The sequence below is a fragment of the Xenopus laevis genome, chromosome 3L (genome assembly GCF_017654675.1).
Source record: "Xenopus laevis strain J_2021 chromosome 3L, Xenopus_laevis_v10.1, whole genome shotgun sequence".
NCBI classification, from domain to species: domain Eukaryota; kingdom Metazoa; phylum Chordata; class Amphibia; order Anura; family Pipidae; genus Xenopus; species Xenopus laevis.
The window spans coordinates 64,000,952-64,027,479 of record NC_054375.1 but is presented as its reverse complement, the minus strand read 5'-3'; the positions used below and the strand labels follow the sequence as shown (position 1 = coordinate 64,027,479).

General features: G+C 37.6%; 1 protein-coding gene across 5 annotated transcripts; it reads left to right on the top strand.

The window, feature by feature from the left end:
• The first annotated feature begins 4,889 nt into the window (after positions 1–4,889).
• Positions 4,890–23,724, top strand: hal.2.L (histidine ammonia-lyase, gene 2 L homeolog). 5 transcript variants are annotated; one of them, XM_041584795.1, is made up of 21 exons: positions 4,890–5,007; positions 10,316–10,609; positions 12,303–12,363; positions 12,492–12,519; positions 13,995–14,069; positions 14,164–14,236; positions 14,477–14,543; positions 14,719–14,756; positions 15,860–15,985; positions 16,405–16,544; positions 17,375–17,422; positions 18,862–19,009; positions 19,082–19,177; positions 20,025–20,083; positions 20,926–21,006; positions 21,763–21,828; positions 21,909–22,074; positions 22,240–22,374; positions 22,787–22,895; positions 22,975–23,044; positions 23,199–23,661. In XM_041584795.1, the coding sequence occupies exons 2-21, from the start codon at positions 10,363–10,365 to the stop codon at positions 23,358–23,360; spliced, it is 1,995 nt and encodes a 664-aa protein (XP_041440729.1). In that variant the 5' UTR covers positions 4,890–5,007; positions 10,316–10,362; the 3' UTR covers positions 23,361–23,661.
• The last annotated feature ends 2,804 nt before the right edge of the window (positions 23,725–26,528 follow it).

The following is a 26,528-nucleotide window of genomic DNA, read 5'->3' as shown; positions in this document are numbered from 1 at the left end:
TCTTCCTTCCAGACTTTGGTTATATTAAAATGTTTTGTCCCTGTATAGATGTAAATACACAAAAATATTTGCTCAATTAACAAGGTTGCGTTATGGTCAGATCTGTGCACCAATCAAATATTTTAACATCAGGCCAATGATCAGATCATAAGCACTCTGTGCAAATCCAGCAGATATGGACCAAATCCATGGCTCATAAATATATGTCCTATATTTAGGACTTTGCTCATTTTTTGTAAGAAACATTATTCTATATAAGAGCACAATAAACCCATCAATGGTCTATTTCAAAATGTACCAACCAGCAGAGAATGCAAAACACAAAACCCATGCATACAAAACAAAACAGTAGCCACTCATTTATAAATTCAAGTTTATTTTCTGAAAATGTCAATGTACTGTCTGGGTGATTGTTAAACGGGCAGTCTACAAATGAACCTCTAGGATTCATCCATTCCTATGGTAATTGCCTGCACCTATGGGTGCACTTAAGGATGAGGCAATTATCATTCGACAATAAATTAGTGAGGGTTCCACTTTGTTAAAGAATGCACATGCACCACTTGTTTGTACATGAAAAAGAGAGAGAGAGAGATGAGGCATCACGTGGAGTCTTCTTACAAGGCCTTGATAGCCCAGCAGAGAAGGTAATTTTGTTGCAGTGGTGTTTCAGAGATGATCGGCCATTGGGTCATGCTTTAAGTAATGCATCATGATAAAACTAAAACTCTCATTTGTTTCTAGTGGCTGCCACCTGCGGAAAAAAAAAATACAACAGCTGTTACATATATCTGCTCATTTTAAAGGAGAGGCTGTCATAATGACTGGGGGCAGCTGGGAAATTGACAAAATGTCTAGCCCCATGTCAGATTTCAAAATTGAATATAAAAAAATCTGTTTGCTCTTTTGAGAAATGGATTTCAGGGCAGAATTCTGCAGGAGCAGCACTTTTAACTGATTCATTTTGAAAAAAATGTTTTTCCCATGATAGTATCCCTTTAAATATGAAATGTTTTTAGTAGCTTTAAAGGACACGGAAAACTTACATTTTCCTACCATGTATATAAGTTGAGCACTTTTCCCCCAACCAAATGGCATTATTTGTACTGCATATAGCCTCTCTGTTTGCCAGTATAATTTAATTTCCCTAAAACAAATAGCAGCTTTCACACGGGGGGACCTTTTTCCCTCTGACACATCATCAGTGCCTTTATATTTGCAAACAGCACATATTTGATGTCAATTTCATGAAATTAAAGAATGCAGGCATAAACAGTCAGTGTTTACTATGATGACAAATTCTGCTTGGATTAAGCACTTTAATGATTACTCTGAGCTCAGGAGGAGGGGTTAGGATTTAAAAATAGGAGCAGACAGCTAAAGCAGTTTCTATGGGAACCAGCAACCCATTGGCTGCTAGACAGGAGGGTGTGTTTATTAATCTGAGTTGAGAAGAACTGGGCATGCTAATGAGCCAAAAGAAAGAGGGGGCAGAGTGGGTTAGAGGAGGAGAAGGAATCCTACGTGATTAAGGGGATGCTGCAATCTTACTATTAACCTTAGAACAACTAGAGTGGCAAGTAATTACACATTTCAAAGAGGCTCTTCAGTCATTACATTTTTGTGTGGGGGGTTTATATGTCATTTAAGGCAGGGGTGTCCAACCTTTTGGCTTTGCTGGGCCACATTGGAAAAACAAAAACTGTCTGGGGCCACACATGAAATACACATACACTTTTGATTTGTAAAAGTAAAGAAAATACACAAAAAAGAACTACAATACCAGTTGTATAACCAGATGGAGCTATACACTGGAATATGGGACCCCTGGATATTAAATAGACTTATTATTATATCATTATTACTAACTGGGCAATGGACAGAGTCCCCCTCCTCCTCTATCCTTTGAAACATGACGTTTCCTCGGGAACCAAGTGTTTCAAGCTGGGCCGCATTCATATCCATCCTGGGCCGTAGGTTGGACACCCCTGCCTTAGAGGTTTTCTACTTCTACGTTCATATATACAACCTAGTCATCATTTCCCTGCACCATGCACCCTTCCTCATGTCAAGTTTATCCTGTCATCCATTTAAAATGACATGTTCTAATAGGTTTTGTGTATGTGGTGGAAGAACAGGTAATATTGTGTAACTTGTCATTTATGATAATGCCAGCAGGGTGCACAAGTTAGCAAAGTCACAAAATCAAAACACAGTTCTAGTTCAGTTGTTTACGTTCCTGAAAAATAATTGCTTACTAAAGAACACATATTCCTTTAAAGATGACAAAGTACCCTCTGAAATAGTTCCTGGATTCTGATTTAGCCATGAACACTCCCACCTCCAAGCTTATATTTCACTCATTTAGTGGCAGTAGTATTGTACACAGTCGACCTAAACATATATATCCATTATCACTGGGCATGCTTCTCTCTCCACACAGAAATCATTTGTTGTAAACATGTGAAGATACCACTAACTAATGAAGGTACAGTAGAATAGCGATTGAGAAATAAAATAGGACAAAGGAAAAAGAAATACAAATGAAACGTGGAAGTTGGGCAGAAAAGAAGAACAACCAAAAGGGAGAACTTATACAAGAGGAAACAAATACTGGAGGCCATGGCTAGATGTGCTGAACAAAGAGAAAGAGACAGAGAGCAGAAATAAAAAGGAATAACAAGGGCTCATTAAATGGGAAATCATAGGGGTAGCTTCACCTTTAAGTTTACTTTTAGTATGCTATAGAGTGGCCAGTTCTATGCAACTTTTCAATTGGTCTCTTTTATATATATATATATTTTTTTAAATATATCCAGCTTTCAAATGGGGACCCCATCTAAAAAACAAATGCTTTGTTTGTATTGTTATTGCTACTTTTTTTTTTTACAAATTTCTCTGTTCAGGCCTTCACTTATTCATATTCCAGTCTCGTTTCAAATCAATATATGGTTGCTAGTGTAATGTGGACCCTAGCAACACAATTGCCAAAATTACAAACTTGAGAGCTGCTAAATAATTCAAAAACCACAAATAATAAAAAATTTAAACCAATTGCAAATTGTCTCAGAATGTCAATCTCAACTCCTTTAACCTCTGAAATTCCTCGTTAGGGCTAAAACTTAAACAGTTTAAAGAAATGTGTAAATTCCATAAGTACATTCATGATTATTCAGCAGTTTAAAAACAACAACCGTGGAGGGAGCCACATGACTACATTTTAAGGTTATTCACCCTTGATATGGTTTAGGCTATGTTTCTTTTTATACTAGTTAAAAACATGCCAAGTGGAACTAAAACATGGAAAGTTGTATCTTCATTGGTTAATTTAGAAGGAGTGGTGTGATAATATTCAACATCCAAGCAAATGATCAACTTAAAAAATAAGTCTGTATATCAGTATAAGTGAATAAAGCAATGAGTACATTATTAAACTTGAAACCACATTTATACATGCCAGGAAACAAGGAGCTGTATTACCAGACATCCCAAGTACCATTATGTTACTGCATTTGTATCAGGTCTCAAAACTTCAGTTCTATGTTCATTTATAAGATTTCAAAATCCAAAAGTTATAATACATGTGTTCTTCCAGGGAACAATGGACATTTACGTGGAACTTATTCATTACACAATATGGTCAAAGACATGATATGATGTGTTTTGGGAATTCCACATTTTGCATCTATGTTTCAGCTGACCTCCTTACAGCATTCTTTCCTAATTTATCTTCCATACCTCCCAACTGTCCCTTTTTCAGAGGGACAGTCCCTCTTTTGACAGCTCAACCTGAGGTCCCTCATTTGTACTGGAAAGTCCCTCTTTTCTCTGCACTGAACAGCCAGAAAAAGAAACAAAGTTTCTAACTTAATTGGCTTTTGGCAGAGGCCAGTACAGCTAACAGGTGCAAATAAGATACTTTGTAACAATTTTGAGATAAGAAAATAAGTAATTTTAACAGTTTAGATAAGGAGAAATATTTTCAAATTTTTATAATGAACATGGTAAATACAGGGTGTGGCCACAAAAATGGGTGTGGTCCAAAAAATTGCCGCACTACATGCAGAAAACATTTTTGTCCCTCTGTTTACTTCCAAAATGTTGGGAGGTATGATCTTCTACCACAGAAACATTTACAGTGTATAAAATATGCTTCACCTTCTTACCCTCTACCGATTTTCCTCATCTTTCTGCTTCCTTTTCCACTATGGAAACACTGGGCTGGGTGTGTGACTGGGTTTGCTTTTGGTTACTGGGCAATGCTAAAGAATATGGGTTTAACTCAGCAATGCAATATGCTGATTATCTCAGTGGTAATGCTTATGGGTAAACAGTGGCAGTTCAAACCTGCTGGACAACTACACACCATTCTTGGCCAATGGGATTTCTAGACTTAATAATTGTAACAATACTGTAAGGGATGGCATAATTTTGGCCCCGTGCATGGCCAAATGTAGGCAATTGTTTGGCCAAAAACTGTTACTGTATGGTCATCCTAACTTAAAAAGGAGCTTTAACATCCAAAATAAAAATGCTAAATGGGTCTCTCCATAAAGCTTCTGAACAGATACTCTTAAATTTGAGTCAGAGCTGTTATTTTGCTTCCCCTCATAGTCCAGAAAGTTCTGTTCCAGGCAGAACCATTGACCCAGTCTATTTTGATAAACTGTCTTTTTTTATGGTAAAATTACATGTCCAAGTGGGGGGTGGAGGTGTCACATTTCTGCAATTACTGCTTTTGACCATATTTTTTTCTGGGAGTTATTTTTAATAAATAAACAAACTAATTGTACACTGCGCTGACAAACAAAGACTTTGGACCAAGTTAGTTTATCCCATTCCAAATATTGTACACAGGCCAAAGCATTTAGCTTAACCTCACTGTTTGCTTAAACACAGTGGGCAGGAATAGCAATGGCATGTCAGCAGTCCTGTGTTTCTAAAATTTAAAGCAGGTTGATCCAAACAAAGGGGAGCTTCAGTTTTGTGAAGAGAATCTTTAGCCAGGTAAATTGTTTAACTGAATATAGTTTTATTTTATCATTATGGCTGACCTGGGACTTTCTAATTTTGTGGGCATGGGTGGGGGGAGTTGGCTTCACTTTGTACACACTGAATTATGGCAAACTCTTGTCCAGCCTGACCATTTCCATTTAAACTGTCTGTACTTGACCATCCTTTTAGTTAAAAAGTATGGGAAAAATGCATCTGCATTTATTGTAACTTCTTTCCATTATGTTTAAAACATAAAAGGTCAACTGCATAGAATTACCCAGTCCCAGATGAACTGACTTAAGCAAATTATCATTCCACCTAGTCTGCAGTGTTGTCAGGTGCATCTGGAAATTATATGACCAACTAACAGACCAATGGAAAACCTCTTTTCCTGAGTTGGCCATTTAGGTGCACAATAAATGGGGCAAACCTCCAACGGTTTGATCTGGCATTCGCCGGATGAGAATTTCAGATCTGCTTGATAGTTATCTCCTTTTGTTTTGGCCAATAAATATAATTGATATAATCTACTGAGCTGTTTGTGATTGTATTAGTGGAACACAGAGACTGCCATGTAGTCGGTTTATAAAGTTGAGTGATTTTTTTGGTAGATAGATTATGCAAGCTATACCCTGTACCTTTTATTTGCACTGCAGTTTATTGCACAACTGTGAATTGAATTGGATTAATCTTAATTTAGCTAACAACAATTTTGAAAAAAATTACATAGTGTTCATATATGACTGGAAACCAGACTTACTGCTACTGAATCGAAGTCTGCAAGATGTCTAAAAAAATGTTTGAAAATTCGGTGTAATATGAATGCAAATGAAAGGCGTAGGGACTTTACCTGTGTTTATTCAGACACAGTGGATAAATTGCTATTCAGGCGTATGTTGTTTGCATAGTGCATTGAATTACTAATAGTGCCCATCTACCTGTATACAAGTAGACCCAAATGGCAGCACCTACAATAAGGGGCAGATTTATCAAGGGTCGAATTTCGAAGTAAAAAATACTAATATCGAAGTCAAAGGATTTTTCACCGAATTTGGCCATCGAACGATTAAAGTAAAATCGTTCGAATGATTCGAACGATTTTAGCGCACGATCGAATGATTTTACTTCGATGTGTATAGACTTAGAAAAATGCATTAGAAGGTCCCCATAGGCTAACATAGCACTTTGGCAGGTTTTTGAAGTTTGAAGTTTTTTTAAAGACAGTACTTCAATTATCGAATATTCGAACTATTTTACTTTGAATCGAATTCAAAGTGAATTCAAAGTCGTAGTATCCTATTCGATGGTCGAAGTATCCAAAAAAACTACTTTGAATTTCAAATTTTTTTACTTCGAAAATTCCCTCGAATTCACTTCGACCCTTGATAAATCTGCCCCTATGTGTATGTAAATGTTAAAAGTAAAAGAGCTGACCATAAATTTGAGAAACTGAGTAAAAATTGCACAACATTGCTTGCAAAAATGAAGTAGAGCGTCTGGAATCAAAAGTATGTACAAATAGGATTTTTTTTTACCAAGGTTGATATTGCACAGATTTCATGTAGAAGTGTGGTGTAGGCATCAGGCTTGCTTCTACATTTGGAATTGCTCAATACTGTGTTACATGTTTCTGATTAACTGCAACATGAATTGCATCCTCAGGTGACCTGTCTGGTGGGCCGTTTGTTGTTTTGTCATAAAGTTAATAATTGCCATTGCTCTCTTTACTAATGGAACATAATGTATTTATAGTTTATCATACAGATATAATTTTCTCTATAGATAAAGGTGTTGTTCACCTTTGAGTTAAATTTTAGCATGATGTAGAGAGTGACATTCTGAGATAATTTGCAAATGGTTTTCATTTTTTATTATTTGTGTTTTTTTAAGTTATTTATCTTTTTATTCAGTAGCTTCTCCAGTGCAATTTCTGGTTACGAAGCCCTAATTACCATAATAATTTGAATAAGGAACTGGAATGTGAATATGAGAGTGCCTGAATAGAAAGTGGAGCAATAAATTTGTAGCCTTATAGAACATTTGTTTTTTTAGTCAGAAGAAAAGTCAGAAGAAAAAGTCAGATAATTAAAAAAAAAACAAGTAAAAATAAATAATGAAGACCAATTGAAAAGTTGCTTAGAATTTGGCATTCTGTATTCTTCTGGTGATACCTGCTGGCACTAGCGTAGCAAACCCCATAGAGTTGCAGGGGGCAAACCCCATGGGGGGGGAAGGGTCTCCTTCCTCTATAGTTCCTTCTTGTATAGTTATAAGAGATTATGCAAGATTAGGGCATCAGTGGAGGCTTTGTTGTGTGCACCAGCTGGGGAGGAGAAGCTATAGAAGAATAACTGTAACCATAAAAGAAGCATATGCCAAAGTCCTGGCCCCTCATGTCCCACCGCGACCCCGCGTTGTCTGCTTCCTCTATAGTAATGCCAGTGCCAGCAAGTGTCACCAGAAACACTTTGAAGGCAATGCACAAAAATGATGCACAAAAGCAGCTGGGGATGAGGGATACTCTTAACTATAGAGAAAGCATACCCCCCGGTTGGAACCCCCCCGAGCCCCACCTAGACATTGGAGTGTGCTTCCTCTAGTTATGCCACTGCCAGCTGGTGTCACCTGAAGCACATTTTGGGAATGTACAAAAGTGTTGTCACCCTTTGATCAATATATTCCAATATGATAAACTCCCATATTAACAAAATTGAGTATGGGGTTTGTGAATTTGATGCTCTTATGAAAACAATTTGACGACATGGGATTTTTTTTTTTGATGCAGTATGATACTTTGCGATGCCTTCTATGTCTCAAAAGCCAGAACAGTGTTAGTACTTGCCTTTTAACTGCGCCTGCCTACCTCCAAATGCAGTGGTTGTGTAATGTTATTCCTAAACTTTTCATGTTCAGTGTTTTCATTGTATCAGTTTAAAGGAACTTGACCACTGTTACTAGAGACCTTACCTTATAATGCATCCTGCATGGGAGCGATGATTAAACTCTGCAGCTGCTATATTTCACAAGCGTTGCTGGTTAAGGGCTCTTACACACGGCCGTTCCGACCTGCGCTCCCCTGCGTTCCGTTTGTTGGCGTTCAGCCGCAGGGGAGCGCAGGAATAGGCGCAAGTAATAATTTGAAATGGGGCTGTACTCACTCAGGCGCGTGTAGGCGCCGAACGCAGGTTCAGACGCAACATGCTGCATTTTTCCTGCGTTCGGCGCCTACACGCGCCTGAGTGAGTACAGCCCCATTTCAAATCATTACTTGCGTCTATTCCTGCGCTCCCCTGCGGCTGAACGACAACAAACAGAACGCAGGGGAGAGCAGGTCGGAACGGCCGTGTGTAAGAGCCCTAAAGGGGTGATCTGCTCAGCCTATTTACTAGTGAATGTTGGAGCCTTTATGTACTAAAAAGTAAACTAACCCTATGTCATTAAGGTGTTAATTCCTCTGGGCATTTTTGATACCTCATTTCATATTACTATTTAAAGTGAATAAGGATTGGCTTTTAGTAAATCCGGGACTGGATCATTATCACCCCTAATCAGGTTAGCTGATATAAGAAAATGTTGCAACAGAGGGAAACCACATGAAGCTGCATTCATGTCTGTCTGTGAACTGATTAATTGGATAGATATTTCAGAATATTTTCTGTAGCTACAGATGGACAGAAGGCAATGACAGAGTTAAGTATGTTGGCAGGTAAGAGCACCTGCTTTCTTCCCAAATTAATCTATCTTGGAAGTTATCAGAAAAGCTCATTATCAGTACAGCTGCTACTTCCCTCTACTCCCTTTACTTAAGTTAAACAACAAATTCCCTTTTACACAAGGGAAATAAATAATAAAGTATCATTTTGGGTGACTTAATTATACATATCTCTCACACCCACTAAGCTAAAATAGGATGGCGCTCACAATCCAAATATCTTCTGTTTATTTTCCTGGACTTGGCTGCAACATTCATGTTAATGGTAAGCACATGAGCAACTGGTTAGATTGCTTTTACACCATTTTATTGAAACTTAGGCATAGATAATTCTGTACATAGAAAATATACATATTTTGGTTGTTTCATCAAACAAGAATACCTTCATCGTAGTAGGATACCATTTAGTGACGTATAATGTTGTATGTAGAGGAATTGCAATGTGATGTAATGCAAAAAAGAAAATGCTTGTAAATTAGACTGATTTAGCCTACTCTTTGGAATAAAGTATTCTGCAGGGCTGCATATTCAGCAATCCAACCGTGCCCTGTGTGTTTGGATCTATGCCAAACGTATTAACTCTAAATTTATGTTTAGGCTAAAGAAGGTAGATCACATGGATATGCACTTTCTATAAATCCAACTGACCACTTTGGATATTATTTTCTTCTATTCTATCCAGAATCATAATGTAAATTAACATTTTTAAGGCAATCTCTTTTATTATGTTATAAAACATTCTGGCACATTAATATTCTATTGTAGAAAGTAGTTTAAGATTACCCCCTTTGAAAAGATTAAATCAACATCCTGTATAGCTAATCAGCAATTCATTTAGATGCATTCTGGAAGCGGCTAGGGGTTTCAGTGCTATCATGCAGCATGCTAGCTCACTAACCATTCAGCATAAGAAATTAAATGTTACTTGTTTTAGGTTGAGGTCGGTGAGTAACCTTTTGTAAGCGATACTTAAGGCTTCATGCACATGACATTGGCTTTTTTTGCTTTGGATTTTTATACTTACCAACATTTACATAATTAAGTGTTACTATGGGTTTCTACCATACCATGGGACATAGCCATTTAAATCAGAAAAAAAGATGCATTAGGCAAACGGATATCAGTTTATACTAGTTGTTGAAAGCATACAAGGTAATCCACCGGACATCACCCATAAAAATTCTTGTTTGTATGAAGCCTAACATTATTTGTCTAAAAAGCTTTATTTTAGATGTATTCCATAATCACCCATGTCGCAGATGCTGATAAGAACAATTCCCTTTGCACAATTAGCTTGTACTTTGCTTGGTAATAATATTTGTTCTGCCTTTGCTTGTGGGTGTTCTCATATTGAATACCTCCTAAATGGCAACAATATATACTACAGCTCTGAGTAGTAAGCAAACCTTTAATATCTGCTATTGAACCGTGTGTTTACTCAACCAAGGAATGGGAGGTGTGTACAGACATCCAAATGTAATTGGTCAACTTTCCTTATCTATTAACTTTAAAAGGTGGTTTGTATACAGACATTGTTTGTTGACTGGTTATGCTCCATTTTTTTGACTGAAAGAATTTTTGCTATAGGCAATTGACAATTTGTTGCAGAGCACCACATCTTTTGAATCAGGTGGGACAGCCACAAAGTCAGAAGAATGCCAAGATACACAGTGCATGTGCGAGGAGAATGGTTAGCCGTGCCTTGCAAAGAATCTTCTGAAACGATTCGATGGCTGGGCAAGGAAGCACTGAGACGTTACATTAAGAATAAACCAGATAATGGCGGTTTTACTAGTGTTGAGGATGTGAAATTCTACCTCCGAAGATGTAAAGGTCTGGGCTTACTTGACCTTGATGATATAATCGAAGATGCTTTGGAGGATAATGAATTTGTCGAAGTTGGTAAGTTAAATGGAACAATACATAATTTAATAATTTAACACAAAATAGAGTAACATTAATTATGTTTCTGCAAAAAACACACACATTTCTATTGTACTTTTTCAGCAGGCCTGTATAAAAAGGGGTAATGCCATTTCTAAGCCAATGAGTGCTCTGGGTGATTGTAGTGCTCTAGTCCTTTTAGGGAAAATCAAATGCCTAGCTTTCTGGCACTGCTGTCCATTCTGTTCTTTCTAAAAGGAGCATGGCAATTAACCATCACCCTTTGTGGCTCAGTAGGTATAAGAATTACTTAAATTATGCATTTAAAGTCAAAATGTGCAAGTCAAGTTACCTTCCATTTATTTTCACTTAGACTCTAAAGTGGATACAGTAAAACCTCAATTTTACATACTCTGATTTTAAGTTTTCCCATATGTTACACATCAATTTATAATGCATTTCAATGGGTGCTTTCCCCTAATTTTTTATTGTTTTCCTGGATTTTACACCAAAATATTTTCCTAATTTTCCCAAAAAATGGCTGTGTTCAAACAGACTAGAGGGGTCCATCTATAGCCAGCTGTTGCCTTGGGCTCAGGTTTAATGAGTAACATTGTGTTGACCTAGACAGCCTAAGAGATCTGTTTGCATAGTATTTGAATAAATCTAGGGTGGTATTCCAGTACTTTCTAAAGGTGGCCATAGACGCAAAGATCCTATCGTACGAATCGAGGATTCACACGATTTTCGGACCGTGTGTGGAGAGTGTCGGCATTTTTCGTCCGGCGGAGTTCGGTCGATCGGACAGGTTTGATTTTTCCCGATCGATCCCACCGGAGCCCATTGCGCATCGTAATTGGATCGTTCGGCCATACGGCCAAACGTTCAGATTACCCCCAATATAGCAATGCCTGTTAGTGGCATATCGGGGAAAGATCCGCTCGTTTGGCAATGTTGCCAAACGAGCAGATCTTTGCCTCTATGGCCACCTTAAGTCTCATTCTTGTCTAACACTTACATAATAGATCTCAGGCCTGTTATTTACTGATTTGTACTCTTTTTCAAAATTGTATTCACACTGGTTGCAGAGGACACTGGCCATTAGAGAGAGAAAGATAAACACAAGTGAAAATCTAGCCTGGCTTTTAAGACATTAAGAAATAACAGTGTTAGTAAATTGCAGACTACTTTCAGCATATTAATAAAATGAGCAACGCCAGACCGACCAGGTGCCCTAGGCAACCTGGCTGGTTGCGGCGCCGAATAGGTGCAACGCGAATAGGAGTGCGCATTCGAACAGTCCCACACAGCCGGCAGAGTGAGGAGAGAGGGGACCGGACTAGAGGTAGGAGGCAGAGAAGATATGTGCCTGGCGCCCCCCCAGCTTTGCGTCCAAGGCACATGCCTACTATGCCTACCCCTAGTTCCAGCCCTGAAAATGAGAACAGCCATGGTTGCACCAACTATAAGTAAAAGTTATTCATTGACTCTAATAAAACATACCTTCTGGTCTGTCATGAGCAATAGGAGAATATAAACTAGTTTAAAACTAAACATATCCCCAACATGTATACATCTATGTTATACTCATGAACAAAAGTATACTGCTATACTTTGCTCTTGTGTTTCTTACAATCTCTGTAGTATTCTTATCTTTATGCCCCAGGTGTCTTATTTCTTCTGTGAACAGAGTTTTTGTTTTCTTATTTAGTTGTGGAAGGAGATGTGATGTCGCCAGACTTTATACCCTCACAACCAGAAGGAGTTCATTTGTATCCTTTGCAAACATTTTAGAGTCTGCATGTCGGGCAGTTTTTCTGGTGTATGGTTTTTAAATGTGATTTTTTTTTCCCCCACACATGCAATATAGTCATCTTATGTTTCATTAACATTTGCACAGATATAGCAGATATAAAGAACCTGCTGAGGTATGTCTTTCAGTAATTCATATGTACTGTTTAGATAGAATGCTTGTTTATAAATATATGAACTTAAACTTGTATACAGAAATAATCTATAAACACAACTATTGTGGTTAAGGCTATAGCTGTTAATGCATCTTGTCTGTGGTCCTAGGCAGTAGCCATTCCACTCTGGGCACCCTGCAAAAAGCTTCGGAGAGGCATGGTGCACTGCAGCTCCTACCCTGCCCTCCCTTCATCCACCCACTCAAGTCTCCCATTCACATTGAGAGAACGGCTGGGCAGGATTTTGTTAACTATAGAAAAAAGCAGATCCCACAGTCTGGTCCCCCTGTAACCCGGGTCCTCCCTTGACAGTGGGGTTACTATATAGTTACGCCAGTGATCCTAGGTTCGATTCTACCCATGGCGATATCTGCAAGGGAGTCTGTAGGTTCTTCCCATGTGTGGACTTCCTACAGGTATTATTGTATCTTCCCACACTTCAAACTCAGTTAATTGGCTCCTGATAAAACTGTAGACAAATACAAGAGTCCTCTGCACTCAACCCATTATTCTGATAAAACTGACCATAGTGTGTGTGTGATTGTGATCGATACTTGGATAATAATGATGAGGTTTTCGAGTTATCCAAGTATAGCAGAATATATCAGCACTATATAAAGGATAATTATTCATACAATAATTTGTTGCGCTTATTCGAGCATGGAAAAAAAAATAATTTCCAAGCACTACTAATGCGTAGGGGTAAATATCATTACTGCTCACTATAGAAAAAAAAAAAAAGTAATTTTGTTTATATTTGTTTCCCTTAGACCTGAAAGTACCTGTACATTTCTGGTTATCATGGCTACTAATGGCATTTATGTACAGTCTCATTGGAGTCCTGATGAACTAGGCAAAAAGAGAATTTTAACATCCGATCAAACAGGAATGCATGAGTGGATTCCTATTGGATTAGACATTTGAATTCTCAGGCTCAGGGTTGCAGCACCTTGACCACCGTCATCTCCCATTGATTCCTAATTTTCAGATGAGATTAGAAGCAAGTTTACATCTGTAAACTGAAATTTGTTTGCTTAAGTGACTGGTTTGGATACCTGAGACTCTATTCTATTTTGGAGTGTATTAATAAGGTGTTTATTTTATGAATCACCTATAGCAGCTATCTAGTTAAACCAGAAAATGTTGGCATACTGTTTCTATGGTGAGCGTCCACTACTTTTCCTCTATTGCTTGCCATTGCCAATCCTGCTAAAGATCACAAGGTTAATGCAAATTTTCAATACTGATTATATATAAACTGAAACATTTTTTAATACGGGGTCATTACACCTGCGTTTTTTCAGATAACTGGTATTTTCATAATATGGAGCAGAATGCGTAAAGGTCACTTAATGTATTTAAACATTAAAACAGGGAAATGTTGCCCTTGCCACAGATTTAATTTGCTCTAATTTTGAATCTTTTATATTTTACAGTATATTCATATGGATGGGGAGAATTTATCCACTCAGGATCTACTCAATTTAGGCAAAGGGCTCTTCAAAATAAAGGTACACAAGGGGGCATTTTTGGCAGTGACTTGTTATAGTCCTGCTTCCAGGTATGAATTAGTAATAATTATCTATGTATTCTATTGTTTGCAAGCTCACTCCTCAAGCTGAAAGTAAAGTGCAACAATCTAGGCTTCTAATAGACAGTATTGTCCAAGAGAAGAAAGGTACTACTACTTTAACTGGCATACAGCGTGCTGTTCCTTTGCTTTGTGCAAGTCTACTCTTTCTGCAGTTTTCACATCTGTAAATGTTACTGTCTTTCTCACATTTTTATAAATCTGGCCCTAAAAGTTACCTATCTGCTGCTTTTTCTCTTTTGCTCTCTGTGCATACCTCTCCTCTGCTGATATTACTGTTGTTCCCTTTATTCATGTCTCATCTCTGCTGATTTTGCTCTCCTTCAGTGGTATATGGAATCACTACTGGGTTTGGCAAATTTGCTCGCACTGTGATCCCTGTGACCAAGCTCAAGTAAGTTTATTATATAAATGTTATCTCTTTGCAGAAATAAAAATCTATTTTTGCCAGTAATTTTGCTGCAATGAATTTCCCCAGATATGCTCAGGGATTTATTAGTTATTAAATATGCTAGCCTTTGTCAGTGAAAACAATGCTAAAATGCTTTTTATTTTCTAATTGTGTTTAGAGAGCTTCAAGAAAACCTTGTTCGGTCTCACTCAGCAGGTAAAACTCTATTTAAAAAAAGGAAGGTACAGTATATCCTTTATTATCCTGTTCTTGATTAATCCAAGTAAAAAACAGTAAATAGTATGTATCACCTGCTACTTGTAATATTTTAGTACAAACCATACAAAAGCGCTGATTTGGTTTCTCCAGTAGCATCACATGCAGGCAAAACAGATATGTATGGTACAATATGTTTTGCTGAAACAAGCAATAAATCCTTTTTGTTTCCTCTATTGTACTTAATCAAAAGTTTAAAATGCTTAAGTTTTCTTTAGGTAGCTGTTGTGGCTACAAATATAAATAAAATATGGTTATACAGGTATGAGATCCATTATCTCGAAACTCGTTATCCAGAAAGCTCCAAATTATGGAAAGGCCATATTCCATAGACTCCATATAACTAATCCTTATCAGAAGCAAAACCAGCCTATTGGGGTTATTTACATTTAATAATAAAATGTTATTTATACACATTGCCCCTGGTCATGTGACTTGTGCCTGCACTTTAGGAGAGAAATGCTTTCTGGAAGGCTGCTATTTTTCCTTCTCAATGTAACTGAATGTGTCTCAGTGGGACATGGGTTTTTACTATTGAGTGTTGTTCTTAGATCTACCAGGCAGCTGTTATCTTGCGTTAGGGAGCTGTTATCTGATTACCTTCCGATTGTTCTTTTGTTTGGCTGCTGGGGGGGAAAAGGGAGGGGGGTGATATCACTCCAACTTGCAGTAAAGAGTTATTGAAGTTTATCAGAGCACAAGTCACATGACTTGGGGCAGCTGGGAAATTGACAATATGTCTAGCCCCATGTCCAATTTCAAAATTGAATTTAAAAAAAACTGTTTGCTCTTTTGAGAAATGGATTTCAGTGCAGAATTCTGCTGGAGCAGCACTATTAACTGATTCATTTTGGGAAAAAAAATTTTTTTCCCCATGACGGTATCCCTTTAACATTTACATAATCATCTTGTAGACTTAAGATATGAAAATACAAATTACTGAAAGATCCGTTTTACGGAAAACCCCAGGTCCCGAGCATTCTGGATAACAGGTCCCATACCTGTATTCAAATGAAAAAGCTGCTTCATTCATGTGTTGACAGGTGTCGGCAAGCCCCTAAGTCCTGAACGCACCCGTATGCTGTTGGCTTTAAGGATCAATGTCTTGGCAAAAGGATACAGTGGAATTTCATTAGAAACATTGCATCAAGTCATTGAAGTGTTTAATGGTAAGCTTACATAAAAAAATACTCAAACTTTCACATTTTAGATATTTATATATTTAACTTAAAGGCATACTATACACTATAGTGTGAATACATCTTGAGCAATGCATGGATGCAGTTGTCTGCCAACTCTTGAGCCACACCTATGCTCTTTCTGACTGATGTCTAATTCATATTGGTTAATAATGGTGGAAAACTCAGTTGAGCAAAGGCTGCATTCTCTCAGCCTCATTTGGCCCATGATGGTGGGTGTTCAGTTCAGGAAAAGATATTGACAAATGAGCTCATCTGCTTCTGTATTTCCAACTTCAATCATCTTTCTCAATACCTGCAAAGCAGCAAACACTACATTTTATAGTTGGACAGTAGTTTTGCTTTAATGATGAACCCTAAATAACCACACTGTGACTTTTTTTCCCCAGCAAGTTGTTTGCCATATGTCCCAGAGAAAGGGACGGTTGGAGCTAGTGGAGATCTTGCCCCTCTCTCTCATCTTGCATTAGGTTTGATTGGAGAAGGCAAAATGTGGTCACCCAAGAGTGGTTGGGCTGATGCCAAGTATGTAAGTCAAGTGTTTGCCTATTTTTTGATGTACTGTGTCTGTATTTTACATATACAATGTATATATTTTAATATTTATATAAACCATAGTTGAAAGGGGTAAATGGAACAGGTTACATAGTAGATAGCATATACGAGCTGTAGAATACAATGGGTTTAGTTCTTACACAGTAATCTAAACCAATTGTATTCTACAGAGCTTTAGTTCTTACACAGTTATCTAAACCAATTGTATTCTACAGAGCTTATCTGCTATGTGAACTGTGCATTTTCTCCTTTTTCTGACATAATAACTACCCCCTTGACTACACAGCATCTTTTTTTATATAAACTATAGTAGCGTCTCTGAAGGAAACACACCAGTTTTACCAGTACAGGGCAACAGTACATTATATTGCAATCACTTTAAATCTCTTCACTTTTTGGTGTCACTGTTCCTCAAGAAGCCCGAGACTGTCTAGTTCAAAGTTTGTTCTTTATCAAGACAAGAATTGTAAGATAGCTATTTTCACTGATATCTGGAGTCTTTGCAGCATAATAGTATCTAAGGATTTTAGTGGAAACGTGTTTATGCTTTTCATTTTCACTGAAGGCTCTTATATTATAAGATATAAAGTTATTGGTCAGGCTAAACATATATAAATGATATGTAAATATATATTGTATAATTTATGAAAATAGTGTCATTTTAATATTTCTGTATAGCTAATATGGATTTTAATTGATGAATGCATGCAGGATAATATAAAAACAAAGCTATAATAATCAACCAAATCTATACTGTCTTTCTTTTACAATTATATTCTTCTCTTTTGCAAACTGTTACTATAGGTGCTGCAAGCTCATGGACTACAGCCAATTTCTCTAAAGTCAAAAGAGGTACCGTAATCAGAGATATTTATCTGGATATGAAAGTGATCATCATGGACTTTTCTTGCCCTATGTGGCGCTCAAGGGCACCATCTTTCACATATTCAGATCCTCTTCCTTCTCTTCTGTAATTTACGGAGCTTTCTAGTGCAAATAGCTCAGTGTCGGGGGTCCCTTTCCAAAGAAAACTGAAGATGCGGAAGATGGTGCTCTTGAGCTCCATTGCGAGACTCTGCATGGAGAAGTAAGACTGACCATCAAGGACACTTTTTGCACTATTGCACTATGCAGGGAGGTGGGACTATTGGGGATAGTGGATGGGGCTTTTCTCATTGAGAGGTTTAGTTCTCCTTTAAAGAATCTTACCAAACTGGAATATATATTTAAGTAAATATTGACATTTTAATGGAATATATATCTAGTAAGTATTGCTCTTTAACTGTGAGCCAACATTTTGTGATGGTCTGTGTGCTGCCTCATAGATAACTTGACCAGAAATAATGCAGCTCTAATTGTAAAAGGAAGCGGTGTGGAAGCAAAAGACAGAACTTTGTCTGTTAATTGGCTCATTTGACCTATCATGTATGGTTTGTTTGTGCACACTGTCAATTTTAGTATCCCAGGGGGCTGCCCTTATATATTGAAATGACAATTTTCTATTTAGCAGTGGCGTAACTACAGGGGGAGCAGGGGGTGCAATTGGGCCAGGACCCGCACCCCCGCAGGGCCCCCCGGCAGTCACACTGGCTGGAGTCGGCTGCAGCGCCGCACGGACGAGGGTGGAGGGCGGGGCCCGGCTGCACGGCCCGCACCAGGGCCCGCCCCCACCTAGTTCCGTCAGGATTACCCAATGGCGCATGATACACATGCGAATTTTCAGTGTGGCCCGCGCCATGGTTTTTGAAAAAACGGACCACCGCGTTAATACACTAGTGTCCTGTGCCATTGCCTAAGCTTAAAACCGCTAAGTGTATTTACATGGCGGTCAGCTTTTTTTTTTTTTTTTTTTTAAACTGCTGTGCGGAGCGTGCCAGAAAATGTGATGAAAATCCGCATGTGTGTCCATTCCCTTATTATGAAAATGGTTTATTTACATGAAGCAGGGTTTTTCATATCAGCTGTTTTACGAAATATTTTTTTATAGCGATATACATTGTTCAGGGGGTATAATACATGCCTAGTGTGAGGTGTGGCAGTTTTTCATTAACCCATGGACCATTCAGGTCCTTCATGGTGGTAGGAAAACAACTTTGGTGGCTAGGAAATGAGCAGCATTACATAGCATGACATTGTCTCTGAAAAAACAGACTATGATAGAAAAGTGGCTAATAATATAGCAAGAGCATTATTAAAATATTAATGTTATAACAGGTTGCCCATTATGAATACTATGTATGTTGAAGGTGTGTTAGGTTTTTTTTCATTCCCTAAAATTATTTTCTGTTTAGGGCCTAGCCCTTATTAATGGGACCCAGATGATTACATCCTTGGGTTGTGAAGCTGTGGAGAGAGCCAATGCCATCGCCAAACAAGCTGATATTGTTGCTGCTCTCACACTTGAAGTCTTGAAGGGCACAACTAGGGCATTTGACACAGGTTAGTAAATGTGGTCCCCCTTTCCCATGGCTGGTAAAATAATGTTGCTAAAAAATTATTTCTTATTTCTAGATATCCATGCTCTGAGACCCCATCCTGGTCAAGTGGAAGTTGCCTTTCGTTTCCGATCACTGTTGGATTCGGATCATCACCCCTCAGAGATTGCAGGTATTCCAAGCTTTGCTGTCAGTATAGGTGTGCGATCTGTTATTCGGAAACCTGTTATCCAGAAAGCTCAATTATGCGAAGGTCATCTCTCATAGATTTCATTCTAATCAAATAATTTTTTTAAATATGATATCCATTTTCTCTGTAATAATAAAACAGTACAACAAACAAACAATGCTATTGGGTTTAATATGAGTCACTTACAATCTTTGGTTTCCCATCAGTGGTGATTCACTGTATTGTATATCCTGCTGTAAGAGAAATATCAGCAGTGTAAAACATTGGCTGCTAATCATGGCATCAAATAATTATTTTGGTAAGGGGAACTAGAGTTTCTAAGGGGTGATATCAAACCAATAGTCTTGGCTGAGTCTGGTCATGTAACAGCAACACTATATGGTTTGTGCAGTGTGAAATGGTTTCAGAGCCAACATGGATCTCTGTAGCCAAAGATGCTGGCTGTTCATTATGGCTGAGTTATATTCTACTTATGTTCTCCTAAAGAAATAATAAGAAATTAGGGCATAATTGAACACTTGTTTCCAAGTCATTCATTACTGAAACATGGTGAAAACTTTTAAAGCATTCCACTGACAAAGCTATAGCCAAATGAATTATAACTGCTACACATATGCATGAATACAAGCATATAGACAAGGAACTTTCTTTTTGCAAATCTATGCAATATAGTAATATAAACTGAATAGAACTGTATGCCTAACATAATTACTAATATTGACAGGCAACAGTTTCCTCACATTTACTAGTGACTTATAAACAGTATAGTTACTTTGTTTTTTTTTTATTCTTATATATGCAATTTTATTTAAAATTTCTCTTTCTCTAGAGAGTCACAGGTTTTGTGACAGAGTCCAGGATGCTTATACACTACGCTGCTGTCCTCAGGTAAATAGTTTTGGGTTCAGGTTAACAAAAATACAAAGATGTTAAACATTGTAATTCTTTCCTATAAGCCTCATAAATATATATTCTTGTTTAATCTGGTATACAAAAAAATCAGTTTCAATAAACCTGCCTTGTGTCCTCTGCCTCTTCTTTTCCAATCACTATCTCTCTCTCACTCTCCCTCCGATCTCTATGCTCATCCACTGATTTCTGTGACTTCTCTCATTTCCCCAACCGACATGCTCTTTCCCTAATTTCTATGCCTTCTTCACAGTTTCTGTGATTTCTGTTCCATCGCTAATGCTAAGATTGTTTGTGTGTGTCAGTCGAGCTCTATCTACCTGCACTTATATCAGAAGGAGAAAGGGGTTCTACTACACTTCTTTTTAGCTTTAACCTAGAGCATCTCACAAGGATCAGCAACCCTACCCTTACTAATTTTTCATTCACTAAGCCAAACCCACCTCTACTTTAGATAAAATCTTCATCTCTTTCTCTATAGTCTGTTTATCACTAAGAGATACGTCTAACAAATTAACAGTAGAGTTATGAACTATAACCTCACCTGCTTCTCTATCTTGAGGAAGCACCTTTTGGGCAACATTTCTCATTCCTTAACTTTCGCAAGAGTACCCAAAAGGCTAATGCACACAACTGAAAGTGTAAATATGGCACTAATAAATGTACTTCAATTATACATATTTCATATTTTTGTAGATTTGGCTCTTTTAAAAATGTTTGTTAAAAAACAAGTATCTTAAAAAAATTGGTGTCAGAATTACAAAAAGAAAAATAACACCCTTCATATACTACTTTACAACTATATTTATTTGTATATACAGGTGCATGGAGTGGTAAATGATACAATCGCCTTTGTGAAGAATATCATCACAACTGAAATTAACAGTGCAACGGACAATCCTGTATCTTTATTTGAAATTAATTGGCAAAGTTGGTCCAGTAACACTCCGCAACTAATCAGCTGCTGGCTTTCACTGATCTATTGCAGAATGTTAAAATGTAATGAATATATGCTTGCTACAGGGTATAGGGTCCTTAATCCATAACTAGTGTTTATATATCTTGCAACTAGTGTTGCAAGATATAGTGTTTATACAGCTTGCAAAAAAAAAACGGTCAGCTCTAAAGCTGACCACGGGTTTTGCAAGATGTATCATGCTTTATCAAGATCCTTTTTAAAAAATCCTGCTATATATTCCTGCATATCAGGAATAATATGCAAATATCACAGGGGAATTTGTTTAATTTACAAAGCCTCTATTTTTTTGGAAGTGTTTGATACTTTGAAAGTAGATGCAGCACTATTGTAACTAATTTTAAGGGCTACAATGAGTGCTTGATATAGCCCAGGTTCAGGCTAAGTACAGTGGTGCAAAGCTGAAACTAGGAGGATTAGTTGGTTAGTTTGCTGTCAACAACTTATAAGCGCTCTGTCTTTATTTAGCCACTATTCAGCACATTATCTAGTTATTTATGCTTGCCAAAGACACACGACCACTATTTAACCACTGTTAACCACGATATTATCAATACATACTGTATTAGTTTTATAGTTTGAAACTTCCACATATTCAGTCCCATAAAGTCAGAGTGTACCTTTCAGTTGGTAAAGCTAATGTGGACATTGTGCATATAAAATTCTTAACCTCTTATACAAGATGGTTTTTTCAGAACGAGGTGAGACCATATCAGGTGGAAACTTCCATGGGGAATACCCTGCAAAGGTAATATTTAAATGTTTTATCCTTTAATACCAAACATGCTGTGCTGCAGTATAAACACACATAGAGGTTTTTCCTTTCAGGCTTTGGATTACCTTGCAATTGGGGTGCATGAACTTGCTGCCATCAGTGAAAGGAGGATTGAAAGACTGTGTAACCCCTCACTCAGCGAGCTGCCAGCATTTCTAGTTACAGAGGGAGGTTTAAACTCTGGCTTCATGATCGCTCACTGCACTGCTGCAGCTCTTGGTAATTAACCACTGACATTATTGAATACTATATTTCTATATTTCTTATTGAGTAGAGGCCCGCTTTATTTTTTTATTTTTTTTAAATAAAACGTGAAACATATATTTTTGATTAATGTTAGGCAAGTAATTGACATAGATATTATAATGCTACTTTCTGCTATAGTTTCAGAAAACAAGGCATTGTGCCATCCTTCGTCTGTGGACTCACTCTCCACTAGCGCCGCAACAGAAGACCATGTGTCCATGGGTGGATGGGCAGCCAGGAAAGCTGTAAGAGTCATCGAACATGTTGAACATGGTAGGATTTTTTTGAAAAATATGATAAAAAAAATAAAATCCAGTCTGCGAAACAGGTCAGCACAATGAAAATGATTATTCTTCAATACGCATATTTGGATTGGCAACCAATGCGGTAACAATTAACTGGCTCCTTTTTAACTGTTTAGTTTTATAGATTATATTGGCATGAAGGAGATGCTAGTATAGAAGGGGTCAATACTATAATATAACTGTGTTCAAGGAAGTAAGCCTGCAGAATATATTTCTACTGAATAATTAAATCTATGTATCCAGGAGAGAGAATCCAGTGGATAGAATGCATGTAGCAGAATTCTCTATTTCCATTTTCTTACTGGTTGTGTTATAAAGTATTTGCTGGTTGACATGCAATCACAATGGAGTGCTAGGTATTCCCTTCCTTTTCTTCTTAGTGCTGGCTATAGAGTTACTTGCAGCATGTCAGGGGATTGAGTTCCTACGCCCCCTCCGAACTACAACTCCACTGGAGAAAGTCTATGACCTTGTGCGCTCGGTTGTGAGGTAAACGTACACCCCTTACTCTGTGCTTTCTTGTTCTTTGTTAATAATCTACAGCTTTTTCGTGTTTGTCTTTTTTGAGGCCTTGGATGAAGGACCGTTTCATGGCTCCAGATATAGAAGCTGCTCACAGGTTGCTAGTTGAACAGAAGGCAAGTTGTGTTTATTATTGCAGATCTATTGCAAATAAATACTCCGAATATTATAGCATTAGAAGTGTATTTGAAACACTACAGAAAAAAAGCTGTCATATAATGTATGAATTTGCTCTGAAAACCTACCTATTTTCCTGCTTTCTGCATATAGATCTGGAATGTGGTGGAACCATATATTGAAAAATATAGAATGGAGCATATTCCTGAATCAAGACCTTCCTCTCCTACATCTTTTTCATTGGACTCTTCATCATTAAATAACTCATGTACGCATGACCACAGTGATTCTCTGCTAGATTTCCGCGGGTCTTAATCCAAAGTGTACTTGAGTAGAAATGAAGTAATCAGTTGCCTGTTTTTCCATGGACAGTTGTAAAAGAATCACCCTTTATGTTCTGAAGTACTTGACTTCACTTTAATATCCCCAACAATAAGAGAAATGGAAAACATGTTTGGGCTTTATAGGTTTAGATGCATTTCATTGCTTTTTCAATATTGTCATGTTTTTTTGGAGAATATACCTTGCACTGCAGCTAGAGATTTCTTATAATGTTGTCCTGTATTATGAAATGTAAAGAAAACATTGTCAATTAAAATATTTTGAAAAATTGTAATCTTGCAGAAAAAAAATATTATAAAAGGGAAAGCAAAGTGTAAAATATGATTTAAGAAAAAAACTGATACATATATCTCGATGTCCTCGTTGATGATTTACAGTAAAGCCCCAAAGATTTATTTATTTTTTCTCTTAAGGTAAAAGGACCATCATTCAATAAAATGTATACATTTGCACTCACACACCAGCTATTCCTATTGAATAGTTGTGAAAAAGTTGTCTTTTGAGCAAAAAAAATCAGTATAGCTATAATGGCTTATCGCTTGAGTATGTGCTGGAGGATGGTTGGCATTTCAGTTCAGCAACAGCTCAGTACAGAACTGTAGGAGGAGGTAGAACAACTTCTATATAATGCACCACAGTACACATGGGAATTCTTGCCTTCCTGGCTAGCACTTGTCATGATATTGACCAATGTCCTCATATATGTCACTATATAGCAACTAGACAATCCTACAGTATAGTGGGATCTAAACAAAGTGCCCGTTTTCTGTTGACTAAATTGTACTAATCATATCAATTGATATTTACTCAGCTAAAGTAATTCCTCTGCAACTGTGTGTGGTTTCGGCCTTTCTTTCCTTTGTTATTGCAGATATCCATTTTAGGGAATGGATTTTTTGCAATTTACCTGCTAAAGATCCTGTTGGTCAGAAAAAAATGATCGGATACCAGATCCAGTGATCAGTGTCTTTTGCAGCTGCCATGAACACAAATATGGAACTTCAAGTCAGAGGATGGTTTAGTCTGCCTTCCTATCAAAGCAGAATCTATCATAGCTCTTGCTTATTATACTGTATTTCAAGCTACAGGTATAGGATCCCATATCCGGAAACCCGATATCCAGAAAGCTCCGAATTACGGAATGGCTGTCTCCCATAAACCCCATTTTATCCAAATTTTTAAAAATTATTTCCTTTTTCTCTGTAATAATAGAACAGTAGCTTGTACTTGATCCCAACTAAGATATAATTAATGCTTATTGGAAGGAAAACCAGCCTATTGGGTTTATTTAATGTATAAATGAATTTCTATTAGACTTAAGGCATGAAGACCCAAATTACGGAAAGATCAGTTATCCGGAAAACCCCATGTCCAGAGCATTCTGGATAACAGGTCCCATACCTGTATCTCAATATAAAAACGTGTGCAGGAATAGCTGAAAGGACATAATCTGTAAATACTGGAGGGTTGAATAGATTGTCCAATATGTGTTCAAATGATCTATATCTGCCAAGCAAATTATAAAGATTTGTTTTCCCCTCCACATTCAAGTCTCTTACCATTTAGCCAATACCATTGCAACAGAGGACCATTGCAAGAGAACAGAGTAGAACTATTTCCAAGCTGTTTTGTTCAACTCTTTTGGTGGCCTATAACTGTCAGAGGAACAGGATAGAGGCACACAAGGAATTCTGGTTTAAGCAGGCCATAAAGCAGAGCACCAAACCACCCCCCTCCCATACATTTTTATTGAATTCAACTAAGCAATTGTATTAACATTTATCATGTTTTTCATTGCTTTTCTATGGGACTGGGTTTGCGCAACTTTTAGGATGTTTATCAAGTGATTTTATTGCAGGTTAATGGATGGGGGACTTGTGCAATTTTCAAGCCCATGTGCCGTTACTATAACAACTTGTGAAAAACACAGAGTCAATAGATCAGTAAACAAAGTTCTTGGGACTTTTGATCTTTAGAATTACTGGGAGGGAAAAACAGCGTCAAAGTAGTGTCAAATAGTTTCATAGGTAAAAGACTAAGGGCTTTAGCACACTGGCAGATTCGGGAAGATATTTTTGCCTCCCCGAACTGCCTTCCCCCTGCTAAAATGAAAAACCGCCTGCGGCAATGCACTCGCGGCACTTCGCTTTCCAAAGTTGCCTCACAAGGAAACTTCGGGCGACTTTGGAAATCGAAGCGCCACAAGTGCATTGCCGCAGGCGATTTTTCATTTTAGCCGGCGGAAGGCAGTTCAGGGAGATTGTCGGGCCGAAGAAGAGGCGATTAGTCACCAGGCGACTAAATCTCTCCGTCGGAGAGAATTTGGACTATTTGGACTATTACGTAGTCGAAGTACACAAAAATTAGCTCGAAATTCAAATATTTTAAATTTGAATTTTCACTTTAGCCTTTGATAAATCTGCCCCTTAGTGTAATGCTTTTTGCAGGAACAATATGAATAATTTATGTAAATATGCATAACGAAATGCTACGAACAAACTTTCTCAACATGGTAATTAATATAGGAAACTCACAAATTCGAGTTAGGAATAATCCAGACTTGAATTTGAAATCTATCATGCCTTGACCCTGGGAAAAACTCAAATTTGACTATTCACCACCTAAAACCTGCCGAGTTCACGTAGTACTCAATGGCAGAGGTCCAGTGACCCATTTGAAGATGTTAATAGCCTTCCTGACATTCAAGCTTTTTTCCGAGAAAAAAAACTCGATTTGAGTTTAGTCGAATTAGATTCGAATTCAATTTTTCGGGCCGGAGTTTTAGGGCTGAACCAAGGAGTGATTTGTCGCCATCCAATGTGTTGGATATCTAGAAGATAAAGGAAGTGAATGAGAAATCGCAGGTAAAAACTACATGTATCCGACTGTCGGATGAAAACAATGCAGATTGCGTCATGTCGGATACATGTAGTTTTTACCTGTGATTTCTCATTCACTTCCTTTCTGGACATTTGACACGTTGCATGCGTGTCATCGCATGGTGACAGATCGCTCCTTGCATGCTGTGGAGTTCAGCCATTAGACATTCTAGTTTTTTCTTATATAAGATACTATTCAGAATGCAAAAAACAACACATTCCCTTATCATACAGCACTACAAGTGTATGGAACTTTTGTACT

Coding starts and splice junctions, on each gene's coding strand:
- hal.2.L (XM_041584795.1), top strand. CDS start 10,363: ATGCCAAGATACACAGTGCATGTGCGAGGAGAATGGTTAGCCGTGCCT. Junction 20,084..20,925: donor CACTACGCTGCTGTCCTCAG/GTAAATAGTTTT, acceptor TTGTATATACAG/GTGCATGGAGTGGTAAATGA. Junction 21,829..21,908: donor ATGGGGAATACCCTGCAAAG/GTAATATTTAAA, acceptor TTTTCCTTTCAG/GCTTTGGATTACCTTGCAAT.